The sequence below is a fragment of the Takifugu rubripes genome, chromosome 15 (genome assembly GCF_901000725.2).
Source record: "Takifugu rubripes chromosome 15, fTakRub1.2, whole genome shotgun sequence".
Taxonomy (NCBI): Eukaryota; Metazoa; Chordata; class Actinopteri; order Tetraodontiformes; family Tetraodontidae; genus Takifugu; species Takifugu rubripes.
In genome coordinates this window covers 5,603,036-5,615,451 of record NC_042299.1, presented here as the reverse complement: position 1 = coordinate 5,615,451, position 12,416 = coordinate 5,603,036, and the positions used below count along the sequence as shown (strand labels likewise).

The window sequence follows — 12,416 nt, the reverse complement described above, 5'->3', positions numbered from 1 at the left end:
AGTGTGCAGAATTCAGGCTGTGCTGTGTCACATGACAGATGATCAACTTGAATCGCATCCTGTGCTTCTTTTGTTCTTTTTTCCTGCATTAGGATTAGATCAGCATTTCTATAATCTGGTTGTGTTGATTGTAGCAAGACTGTAAACTGGATGAGGGACTGTGAAGAAGATCCAAACCTTGGAACAGATGCTCTCTTCAATGTTGCACAAATTAAATAAAACCCAGGACTCAATCCTGTAAAATGTAGGCTTTTTTAAACTGCCTGACTTGCAGCCCTTGCAGCTACAAGGTCGAGTGAGGGCTGAACCTGTGAGGTGACAGATGTCGAGATGCTGCAGATGTTGAGCTCCTGTATTGAATTAAGTCACCAACAGATTTTTTTTATGCCTCGATGTCATCAATCAGTCCAGATGTGCCCCCTTTCCCCTCCCAGCTGCAGGGTCCTGACTCATGTGGACATTGTCTCCATTTGGTCCTCCTCCAGAGAGGAAATGTTAAACGAGTTCTGATGCAGTAACTTTCGAGCCTGTCAGGGAACAGCTTCAGATTAAAAGCCTTTATACATCAGTGACTTGAAACAGGAAAGTCTCACACGTGTGTAAATTCTGCACTCTGAGGCTACAGATAAACATATTCTACTTTGTAAAATGACAGATTTTTGTCACCAAACTTGCAGAAGGTTTGTGCTGTTTTGCTGGTTGTTGTGGGCTCACAGAAGAAGCTAAATTTATCTCCCAGTTGGAGCAGAAACAGACTTTTGGATGGACTTGTGTCAAAAGGACCAAATGGTGCTGCAGACAGACAAGGATGAATTAATCTGCAAATCGGGGAATCAGCTGATAACAGTTAAATACTAACGTGCTGCCGACTTTGGTGAAGGAGGCTTCAGATGACCTATGCAGATGTGTCCACAGTTGCCTCTCTGAACATGCTGTTTTCCAGCACAAATTGATTATTGGATCAATAAACTGCTGACGTTGCAAGTGGCTCCGATGGACTAAAGATGATCGATGAAAGAAGAAACATGTGTGAAGGTTTCTCAACCATGTTTGATGCATCTGATGTTCAGCTTTAACCCAATTACCTGCATTGTGTGCTTCATTCACGAGAGAATTAAGGCAGCATCTTGGGAAAATCTATCTAATTCGTGACCGTTTGTTTTATTTAAATTAAAACATTAGCAGAATCCAAAATTTGATTAACTGTTATTCTAAATGAGTAAAGAAATGGTGAATGTGGAGGTTCATTTTGTTTTACTTAAATCAGAAACCGAATAAATTTATTCAGTAAAGTTTATTTTTGCGCGTAAATGGAAATGACCAGTGTACGCACACGTAGTTCTGTCATCTTGCTTTGTCTCTGGTTGCGCGCGTGTCGCTGCGTGCATGCGCAGGGGGCTAGGCGCGCTCCTGCGGTGACATTAAGAATCACATCGGGCTCATCACGGAGAGCAGAAGCGGAGGGACCAAAGGAGGCAGCGCCGGGAGACAGAGCGCGACCCCGGAGGAGGGAAGAGAGTCCGAATAGCCATGAAGGAGTGATCCGATCACGGTTCAGATCCAGCAAGCATAATCTGAAGTTTGATCCAACCCGCATCAGCCGCGGAGGCTCCTCCATGAGTGGGAAAGCGAAAGGAAAAGAGGATAAAGACCATGCCACCAAAGGTGAGAACTGATGGAATCTCCCTCTGAGTTCAGTTTTATAGCTAGAAGTAAGCAGAGAACCTGCTCCGGGGTCAGTTTCACTCGCGACTGGAAATAGACCTGGAAACGGGCAACTGGCAATATGTGCTAAACTGGTTTGAATGTTGCGCCTTTAATGGAACAGAATGAAAAGCCACTCTGTCGATTTTGTAAAAAAAAAAATGGACACCGCCCGAACTGTTTCTGGGGTCTCACATGTAATTTCTGGGACACACACGCATCAAATTCATTTTCTCTTCTCTGGGTGGCAATAAAATTAACGCGCGATGCGCCGCAATGGACCCTGGGAAACTACCATTTCCATGGAGACAAAAGGGAGTTGCTCGAAAGCTCCGTGTATTATGTAAACATGAGCCTCGAGCACATTCATAAAAATGATCAAAAGTGGAAAAAACGTTGTGTTTAAAATGGATTTTAGCCTGAAAATTAATTGATTGTAAATCTGCTGAGTGTGAATCTGCTTTCTAGCCAATGAGGTTTATAAAAGTAAATGAAAGATATAAAAGCAGTAGGAAACCATGAAAACAATAAAGACTAAAAAAAGGATTTGGCAGGCTGTGACACAATCTAAAGGTGGTGATGAAGCTGCTGCTCATTCAGTTCAGCCAGCAGCTGTCAGTCATTCCAATGGTCTCGAATCCAAAATCTGCAGAGCCGTGCTGGGATGGAGGAGAGGCTGAACGTTGAGGTGGCTGCAGATCTGACGGCTTAACGTCAGCAGAGACGCTGCCAGAGCAGATTGGAACCATCTGCTGTTGACAGCATCCCAGCAAAACTTATTTATGGACTTAAAGCAAAGAACAATCCATCGAGGCCAATAAACAGGTGCAAATAAACCCACCCAGACCTCAGAACATTAGCGCTGGTAGATTGGAATTAGATTACAGATAATAAATCAGTTTAATGCCTAAAATTGCTTCAGACTTCCAGAATCCCAGAAATGAATCCAACAAATCACCTGCGTTTAGTAGATGATGCGTCTGTCTGTCAGGTGGACACACCTGGGTGAGAGGTGACCGTGTAATGTTCTCTGTATAATAATGGTGAGAAGGAGGATTAAGTCTGTGCTAGAACAAAAATTCATTAACATCTTGTTCTGACACAACTTAAGCTCTTAAAGGTGTGAGAGTGACTTAAACTGCCGTTAATTAAATGCAGAGTGTCAGCGCCTGATGTTGAACAGGAACATCTTTAACTGATTCATCATTTATTTAACTGCCTCCAAATGTGAAGTTTTGATGCTAAATTAGGTTCCAAAACTAAAAAAAATCTCTCAACATCCAGATGAGTATGCAGTTCGTGCCTGGCCTGTGTCAATGGGGAATAGATGGATTGGATGCATTTAAGCTGTACGTTTTGTAAATGTACATATTATTCTTTTAAATATTTGTATTAAAACTCTCCTTTTTCTGGCATTTATTTCATATTCATCCCATTAAATGGGTCCATTTTGATGTGAGCATCATGATGTTAGTGTTTATCTTAGTAAAACACATATTATTGCATTTTTGCAGCATTACAGTTTGCTGCACCTTCAGACAGAGTGTGCACCACCTCCAGACCAAAGAGATTGTTTTATGATCACAATAGAGGCAATTGTATACTGGCTACTGGTTTATATTATTTCTGTTTACAGATTTTAGCCTCATATAATATAAATGGATAGTTTCTTTTGCATGGTGAAATGACGCTATCTAGCGGTTAATGTTGGGGTTACTTTCTTTTTATTTGAGTAAAGGGGCTGTTCACGGGCCACACTGACTAAATGTACCTGCTGGCATCTATATGTTTTGATGTTTACATCAAAGCTATTTGGGGAGGTTTTGAAAGAAAACAGAAGCAAAGGAAGACACGGATTGTTTTCTTTTAACTGCTCTGCTGTGGCTTCACATCATTTCCAAGATAACTAATGTTTCATCTTGGACTTGCTGCACATGTACATTTGCATCCTCTCCCCCAGCAGCTTTTACAGGCTGCTGCCCTGCAGTTGCTCAGCATCGTTCTTCTGGCCTCCCAGTCTTACTGCTGAAAGCTGGAAGTGCAGTCAGGGCTGCTGATACAGGTTGGGGCCCTGCAGCGTCCGGGTGGAGCTCAGGACACTAGCGTGGTGGAGGAAGGAGCCCATGGTTAGAATTCTGCTCATCCCCAGCAAAGCTCATGTATCCTGGTGAACTCACTCTGCTCTTTAATATTCTGATGATTTAGAGTTCAGTTTTGTTGGAAAAAATAAGCGATTCCTCTACTCTTTAAGTTTATTTATCAGTGTTTGATGTGATCTTCATTGCTGCTTTTGTCATTACAACATTTTTTTCTGCTGAATATCAGGCTGCTGTAATGAAAATCGATCCCCAACTTGACTTATTTCAAGCAAAAATGCCAAACAGGCTTCTGCTATTTCCTGAGATGAAGGGCAAAATAAGATTAGCATTGGGCGGCACCACATGCACAGTCTGGCAGCAAGAAGGGTCTGGGTTGTATTCCTACTCTTGTCTGCATGTTCTCCCATGCCTGCTTGGGTCCTTCAAGGCCCCCTCAGTCTAAACATGGTTTGAACTCTAAAGCTTAGAGTTACATTAGGAGCATCCGTTAGTGTCTACAGTTGCATTGATTGATATAGATTTTTGTTCACCACCTTTGTCTCTTCAAAACTTACAGGACATTTACAATTGTTTCCCTCTGTCACGCACTCGCCTGCACGCACGCCGCGCACTCCATAGCTTTGATGAGTAGATTTAGGAGAAGCCTCCCTCCCTTATTGTGCTGGATCAGCGGGGCCTTGAGATGAATCATTAATGACCCGGTCCAACTGCTTAATGGCCTCTAATGTTCGGTAATGATCTCCCGTCACCGCCGCGTGCGTAGCCTTAATGGATCCGATTCCGTAGAGAATTCCCTTGAACTTCCATAATTCCGTCTCTTTTCGTCGAGCTGCTCACAACGGCAAGTGCAAAAGCGCCATGAACATAGCGCTGCGGAGCTCCACGGGCGCACCATGACCTTCCCTCTCCGAAGAGCGACCTCAGGTAGGAGCCGTCGTCTGGCCCGTCCAGACCCAACATGCTCCTTCAGCACTGTGTGAGGAGTCATTAGAACCACAGATAATTTACAAGTTTCCATTCGTTTTCACCTGCGGCGTTTCTTCGTTTTGGTTTTTTTTAATTCGAGTTTTAAATCGTCCGTATAAAAACTGCTGGTGCTGAAAGTGCGGTGCGGGCCCCAGCGCTCATCTTCACTTAATGGACTCTTTACGTTGTTCTGCTGCTTAGAAAGGTCTGAATGAGGAAATGTGCTCTAAAAGGTCGGATGAATTCTGTTTCACGGCGCATTAATGTCGCCCCACCGAACCATCGGTGTTCTCCTTGACAACATTTGAGCCCTTTTCAAGGCTTGATGACACAGGTCAACGTAATAAGCGGACCTTTGGATCGTTTCGAAGTGGTGACAAAATTCCATAAACATTATATAAACTGCTATTGCTAGAATGAAAATAGAAGCCATTATATATTAGCATTGTATTACATTTGTCTATTTCTGTTCAGAACGGTAAATCCAAAAAACTATAACTGACTTCCAACACGGATTACAAAAGCTTATAAGTAGATCGATTTTAATGATGTAATATTGTTCCGGGGAAGAGTATGAGTGTAACACAGGAAGCTGTTAAGGGCGTAGTTGAAGTTATGGCTGCAGCATTATTTAACTAAAGGGGGGAGTGTTCTCCGTTATTTACACAAAAACAATTTTAAAGTAAATTTCTTAATGTGGAATTTTAATCTGATTAGCCAGTGTGGAATATTTAGTGGCATCTAGTTGTGAAAGCCAGTAAATATTTAGCTTGAATGGAGTAATTTGGACTTCCTGAGTTACTGCCCCATTCTGGAGGTTTTGGGGACAATCCTACATCAACAGTAGAAACCTACTTGTTTCACTCAGTTCACATCTTGTTTTAAGGCAACATGAGAATCAGTGCTTATCCATCCATAAAAATTGGACGATGGGTGGATGATGGATGGTGTTTGAAAGTATCTCCTAAATTAAAACTAAGGTAGCAGCTTTCTTATGTTTGGTGTTAAACACAGTAAACACACAGTAAACATTTTAACTGCATGTGAGTGTGTGCACGTATCTTACCTTAGCTTGAGGTGAAAGATCAGCAGGACCCTAAAGGTGAAGTACCAGGGGCTGATCAGGTCCTGACCCCCGTCCATCCACTCAGGGTTTGGCTTCCTGACACCCCCTCCATGGAATTACGCCCACCACATCCTCTTGCCCTCCGCCCATCCATTTTCATCGCCGTCTCCCCCTGGCCGACCCCTGCTCAGGTGGGCCGGCGGCCTCATGGCGAGGTGAACAACATCCGTGGCTGGGTTTATTCCTGGGAAACAGAAGAAGGATGTGGATGGAAGCTGAGCCGAGGGTGGCCACCTCCTGCAGCAGCCTCTGGTGAACCTCTGCACCAAAAGATCAGCCCCTCCTTTCTCTGCCCTCCTGCCTTTTTATTACCCTCTTTCCTCCTGTCCTTTCTCACCAACTCCTGAATCTGCTTTTTGCCTCGTCCCCCCCGACCCCCCCTCCTACAGCCACACTCAGTAATTTCTCTGCGGTCCCTCTTTTCATTTTCTCGCCTCCACTCATTCATTCATTCACCAGTCTGTCTCCTATGACGCTCTTTGCCCTCCATACCCACTCACACTTACATGTAAATGTACCACGTGAGGTCCATAGTTACAGGTGAGCAGTGAGGAAGAGTTTTTCACCCCAAAGATGCAAACGCGCACACACGCACCTCCACATAAGCAGCCCACCTCCTCCTCTTGGCCTCCTCCTCGGGGTGGGCAGGGCTGCAGCACTTCTATGAACGACACGGCTGCATCATGTCCCCGCTCCTCCTCCATCAGCTCCGCGCTCTTTCATTGACAAACATTTCAGCAGCTGCATTTCGGTCACGGAGCAGCGGAACGTCGTCACCGGCTGAGCGTCGCAGAGGAGCGCAGATCATCAGCAGCACGTCCCGGCGTGGTTCGTGCCCACCTCAGAGCTGTTGATCCGCCGCCACTCGGACCCCGGCTGGTGCCACCTCATCCGCGCTCTCTCGGGACGGTGCGGGAGCAGCTGACAACGTGCGCCGCTCTGGGGGGGTGAGGCGGTGACATTGACGCGCACTCACTGACAGATTATAGGATTTCTGTAACGACTTCCATGACGCGCTCGGGCGCACCGATGGAGCTTCTGGGGGGTGGACGCGAGACTGCAGCTGCCGGTGTGTGATGCGAACTGAGCCGTGGGTGGTGTAGCCCCCTCCCTTTTCCTCCCACACCACCCCAGCGTCTTACCCACCGACCCCTCCGTTCATACCCCCGGGACGCATAGGCTTGTTTGGGTCCGCGGTGGGCAGCATGTCCCGTGCAGCGGCCATCGCCAGCTCCCTGATCCGGCAGAAGCGGCAGGCGCGGGAACGGGAGAAGGCGAATGCCTGCCGCGGCAGCAGCAGCCCGAGCAACAGCAAAGGCACAAACGAGAAGCCCAGCAAGCTCAACGTGTTCTCGCGTGTCAAATTGTTTGGATCGAGGAAGAAACGGAAGAGAAGGCGGCCGCCAGGTGTGAGCGGGGAGAGAAGGTGCTGCAGCCGCGGCGGTGGCAGCAGCATCCCGGCGCTTCCCTTCATTCCTCACCGTCTGGCTCAAATCATTCCTGTTGCATGACACCGCACATATTTACTGTAAACAACTTTGTGGAGGGTGTGTGCGCGCGTGAGAGAGAGAATGATACATTTGTCCCCCATTCTTGGATTTCAGCGTGTGTTATTGATCAAGGGCCACAGATCGATATCAGGCCCTGATCGGTAACAAACTCTCTTCTTACACTTCCAGCTTGCTGAAGACGCTGGATTTTGATCACCTGACAATAATAAAGCCTGGATGCAGATTAACGTGTCTCCTCTCCCTCCTCCCAGAGCCCCAGTTGAAGGGGATTGTGACCAGGCTCTCCAGTAGACAGGGCTTCCAGCTGCAGCTGCAGCCCGACGGGACCATCGATGGAACCAAGGATGAAGACAGCACCTACAGTAGGTCCACAAACGAGCAGAGATTTCAGCTGTGTGCTTTCACATCTGTCTTTCTTGCATTGTCACTAAAATTGAAAACAGTTTTTAGGCTTTTAACCTGAGATTTTCTCTAAAATATCAGTTTATGAGGATGAGTCATCATTTACACTTTATAATCACCTTCAGCACTAATAGGAAAATGGGTATTTTAACTCTCATCTACAAGTTTTGGATGGTAATTTAGATTTTTCTTTGAAACACAACCTAAAAATGTTAAATGATTAAATGAAAACATTTGCAGAATAAAGCAAAGAGAAAGAACAGAATAAAAGTTACTCTGAACATCTTTGGACCTTAAAAGGAAATGCAAATAAATAAAAATTAGTATGAGAGGAGACTGAAAGGAAAGATTTCAATGGCTCCTTTATCACAGAGCAGCTTCATATGAACACTAGCAACAACAAGTGTTGCCTTCATTTATTTGACTCTAGGTTTCAGAATCATGTTGCCACGGTAACGACCTTACTACAAGTTTTGTTCTTTAGAAAATAGAGAGAAAAGTGATTTTGTCTGTGGGATAAAAACAACATTTGAGTAAAACTGTAAATTTTCGTTATGAACAATGAAAAGGTAAAGAAAATAGATATTGTAGGATGGCGTGATGTCAGCAGTCTTTAATTAGGTGACAATGTTATAAATATTCTAGACAGTCCTAGGACGCCTGCCTGCTAGAAACAAGTCAGCCACGGCTGGATTTAACAATCCATGTAATTCCTGTCTCAATATAAACATGCTCATTATAGGAACATGCTTGGCTAAATGAGTGTAATCAAACAAAGGCTTGACTCATCAAACTGTGGAATAATGATGCTCCTTCCACGGAGTGTTTTCAACCTACAAACATAAAGAGTTGTTGTTGGGTTGTTCTGTGACCTACTGTAGACGCTCACATTGCCTTTACATTAAATGAATAATTGTATGTGATCATATGAAAGCATTAATATGGATGAGCATAAACAGATCTAACTATTAGGCTGCTTTACCCTGTAATAAGATAACTGAGCATTTCTCAATCAGGCTCTATGTTGACGAAGCATTTATTCAGCTTTTTGTGAGACTATATAATATCTCCAATCATATAATATTATTACATTTATTTATGTAAATTATGTAGTTGTATAAGATAACAGTTAACGGACGATTCTGCATGCCAGGACTGATTAAGTTGATCAGACGCCGCAGCAGCTTATTGATCAAACTGTCCCGCTTTGAGCTGAAGTTGGACTGAATTTTGTCCTGCTCCTTATTCTGCTAACTTCACTTTGTTTGCTCACCTAACCCCAACACATATTTAAGTTTACTTCAGTGACCTTGTAAAGTCACTACTGTGAGATTAAACCAGGATTGTGATGTTAGAGATGGCTGACGAGGACGTCCAGCTATATTTACGTCCCTGTCCCCCTCCTGTGCTCCTACAGCCGTCTTTAACCTGATCCCGGTGGGGCTCCGTGTGGTGGCCATCCAGGGAGTCCAGACCAAACTCTACCTGGCCATGAACAACGAAGGCTTTCTCTACACTTCCGTAGGTCTCCTCCTCCTCCTCCTCCTCCTCCTCATCATCATCATCATCATCATCTTCATCACTCACACTCAAATCTTCTCTCTGGGCCCTTTTGAACAATAAAGCAGCAGCTCTCAGCACAGCCGTTCTCATTATCCTCCAATCATGGCATCAATACTTAAACCACAGCATTATTGTGCTGCTCGGCTCTTGACTCCAGCATCTGAGCATCCCTCGCTGTTATTGTGCCTCCTCAGATTGATTTCATCCTCCCGCCTCCTTTTGTTTATCCCCTTCAGTCACTCTTTGATTGGAAGATTATCATGTGTCCTTCTGCACGCGCCTGCCCAAGCGTGTAGATCTGCACGCACCTCACCCGACGCGCTTTCATCTTCTTAGACAGGTCAGAAGGTGCGCAGTGCTCGCTCTCGAGGTGCATGCTGGTGGAAATATAAGGCTGCAGGGCCAAGATGAAATCTTGAGCAATAACAGTCATGCCGATACTGTGTGCAGGCTAGAACGAGTGTGGCCTTGACTGCCAGGTGCACGAGTAGCGTTGATGTTAAAGATGGGAGGGATGGGGCCCGTCTTATGTATCTGTGGATACCGTCTTTCCCTCAGTGGACTGGTTGGTATTCAAGGGAGTAGCTGGTTGCTATGGAGATGCAGGAATAAGAAAATGCAAATGTCAGCTGTCCTAAGTTGGTGCAGTTTGTTCTCAGAGATGAGAGACTGGTCAGATAAGGATTCAGAGATTCATAGGTCCAAATGATGGAAGAACAAAGAACTATTCACACTTTCTGGCTGATTAATGTGTGTCTGTCCGGTCTTCTGTCCTGTCTTGCCTGCACTAACATTCCAACATGGATTACAGGAACATTTTACCCCAGAGTGCAAGTTCAAGGAGTCCGTCTTTGAGAACTACTACGTCACCTACTCGTCCATGCTGTACCGGCAGCAGGCCTCGGGTCGGGCCTGGTACCTGGGGCTGAATAAGGAGGGGGGAATCATGAAGGGGAACCATGTGAAGAAGAACAAACCTGCAGCACACTTCATTCCCAAACCACTCAAAGGTGAGCTCAACCAGGACAGCGAGAACAGCGAAATTAGAATTTCAATGAAATCTGGCTTTACAGGACCTGTTTTTGCCACCATGTGCCCTTAAAAATCACACAACACCTAATGAATCCATATCTTCCAGCCACTAGGGGGCATGAGAGATTTTGCTTTCTGCTAGCAGCTCTTGTTTAACCACCCTGGAATCGACAGCGCTAAACTAGGGATAAACAGTTATTCAGCATCAGTGTTGCATCCTGGAGCTTCCCAATGGTTGGTCATCACAAGTTCAGGGAAAACGCTAAATGGACAGCTCATTTTGTTAAACGTTTAGTATGGTTTTATGGAGCATTAAATAAAAACTCATTACCTCACTAAAAAATCATTACAGAAACTCCCCATTCTGAATCGGAAATCACTCACAGCTCTAACAAATGGATTAATGGTTCATGTTTGTGTGTGTGTGTGTGTGTGTGTGTGTGTAGTGGCCATGTATAGAGAGCCGTCCCTCCATGACCTGACAGAACTCTCCCGATCAGGCAGCGGTACACCCACCAAGAGTCGCAGCGCCTCGGCCCTTCTGAACGGTGGAGGGAAGTCGCCCAGCAACAATGACTTATCCTAGCCCACACACACACACACACACACACAGACACACACAGATCTCAGGCTGACATGCCCACACACAGGTGAGTGAAGTAAAGGAGGAGAACAGGAACATGTTCTTCCACACAACGGAGCCCACTGTGACGGACTGTGATGTAAATAAATCAAGGACAATCATTCTATCCGGTTCCACTGCTCTGGTCTGCACAGACACCTGTGGATCTAGTAAACTCACTTCTGTAAAATAAACCAGAGAGATAAAGAGATGGAGGGAAAGATCAGCCAGCCAGACATATAGATTAAAAACAGACTGTTACAGAGAACCAAAGAGTCCAAGAACTAAGTTAATACAATGAAAAGATGAGTGTAAGAGAGAGAAAGACAGCAGGAAGGAAGGAAAGAAGGAGGTCCTTATCTATTCTACTGTATGCTATGTTTACACTGAGATCATGGGGTTAAGTCATATTTTTAAACGTGACAAACATATTCCTTCATCTGGTCATTGGGCTGCATGCAGGTGCACCAGCGTGTGTGTGTGCGTGTGTGAGAGAGAGAGAGTCTGTGCGTGTGAACACGCATGTGTCTGTGGGTGGGTGGGGGTTTTACCTTTTTAAGATCTGTTGTATATCAGATGAACCTCTTGAGGGCTTTAGCAGGTTAAAATAAAGGTTTACTGTATATGCTTCCATGTTTACTTCTTATGAGTGACTCCATTGTTTATCCCTCCATTTGTTGTTGTTGTCTGTTGCTGTTTGTTTGCTCTTGCATGGAAGCTTGAGGACCTCTGCTCAGTAGCAGCATGCAAAAGGTCCAGTTTTCTAAAGTCCCTTTTCTTTCTTTTGTAAAATCTGGTCCCGTGTGTTCCTGAGCCAACAGTGTCAAACCAGAACACTAGTGACCTAATGTGAGATTATCGGAACACTACTGGACCAAAAGCACCTGAGTGGACCAATAGTGTTGAACCAGAATTGGTTTAACCAGTGGGAGCACAGATTAATTTAATATTTTGGTTCCTTCTGTGGACAAATTCACTTAATAAACTCTTTCTTAAGAAGTTAACGTTTGATTTTTTTGGTCATTTTTTCCTCCTTTAAGCTTTGTTGTCCAGTTTGGCACCAACAACTATTTGGCGCCAACTAATGGTGCAAACACCACCTTTTACGTGATAATTATGTCTATTAACTTCCTTTGCTTGTCTGACCAGTTACACAACAATGACACATTTATTGTTAAGTGTTTTCTTGTGACATATGCTCCCAACGGTCAACACGCATATCAAGAACATCCCGATCCCGTCTCATTGAAGATAAACAAGTAATTAACTACACTTTGTAATAAACGTACCACAAAGGGTGGATGGAAAAGGTTAGAACAGAAAATGTTCTTCAAGATCAAAAAGCTCCTCCTCGCCACCACTAGGTGACGCCTGCACATCAGTATATGAAA

The 12,416-nt window shown here is 44.8% G+C and overlaps 1 protein-coding gene and 1 long non-coding RNA gene across 5 annotated transcripts; one reads left to right on the top strand and one right to left on the bottom strand.

The window, feature by feature from the left end:
• The first annotated feature begins 1,401 nt into the window (after positions 1-1,401).
• Positions 1,402-11,659, top strand: LOC101078100 (fibroblast growth factor 13-like). Of its 4 annotated transcripts, none has more exons than XM_011611101.2 (5): positions 1,402-1,665; positions 7,658-7,768; positions 9,226-9,329; positions 10,183-10,381; positions 10,850-11,659. In XM_011611101.2, exons 1-5 carry the CDS (start codon positions 1,617-1,619, stop codon positions 10,987-10,989), a joined length of 603 nt encoding a protein of 200 aa, XP_011609403.2. In that variant the 5' UTR covers positions 1,402-1,616; the 3' UTR covers positions 10,990-11,659. The 4 variants fall into 4 exon arrangements, with proteins under 4 accessions (XP_011609403.2, XP_029704578.1, XP_029704577.1 ...); XM_029848718.1 differs by lacking the exon at positions 1,402-1,665 and adding an exon at positions 4,455-4,727; XM_029848717.1 differs by lacking the exon at positions 1,402-1,665 and adding an exon at positions 5,837-6,147.
• Positions 4,643-6,534, bottom strand: LOC115252750 (uncharacterized). Its single transcript, XR_003891048.1, has 3 exons — positions 6,402-6,534; positions 5,836-6,079; positions 4,643-4,775 (listed from the first exon to the last, which is right to left on the bottom strand). It is a non-coding gene; the product is annotated as an uncharacterized lncRNA (long non-coding RNA).
• Positions 11,660-12,416: the final 757 nt, after the last annotated feature.

Coding starts and splice junctions, on each gene's coding strand:
- LOC101078100 (XM_029848717.1), top strand. CDS start 5,946: ATGGAATTACGCCCACCACATCCTCTTGCCCTCCGCCCATCCATTTTC. Junction 7,769..9,225: donor GGATGAAGACAGCACCTACA/GTAGGTCCACAA, acceptor GTGCTCCTACAG/CCGTCTTTAACCTGATCCCG. Junction 10,382..10,849: donor CATTCCCAAACCACTCAAAG/GTGAGCTCAACC, acceptor GTGTGTGTGTAG/TGGCCATGTATAGAGAGCCG.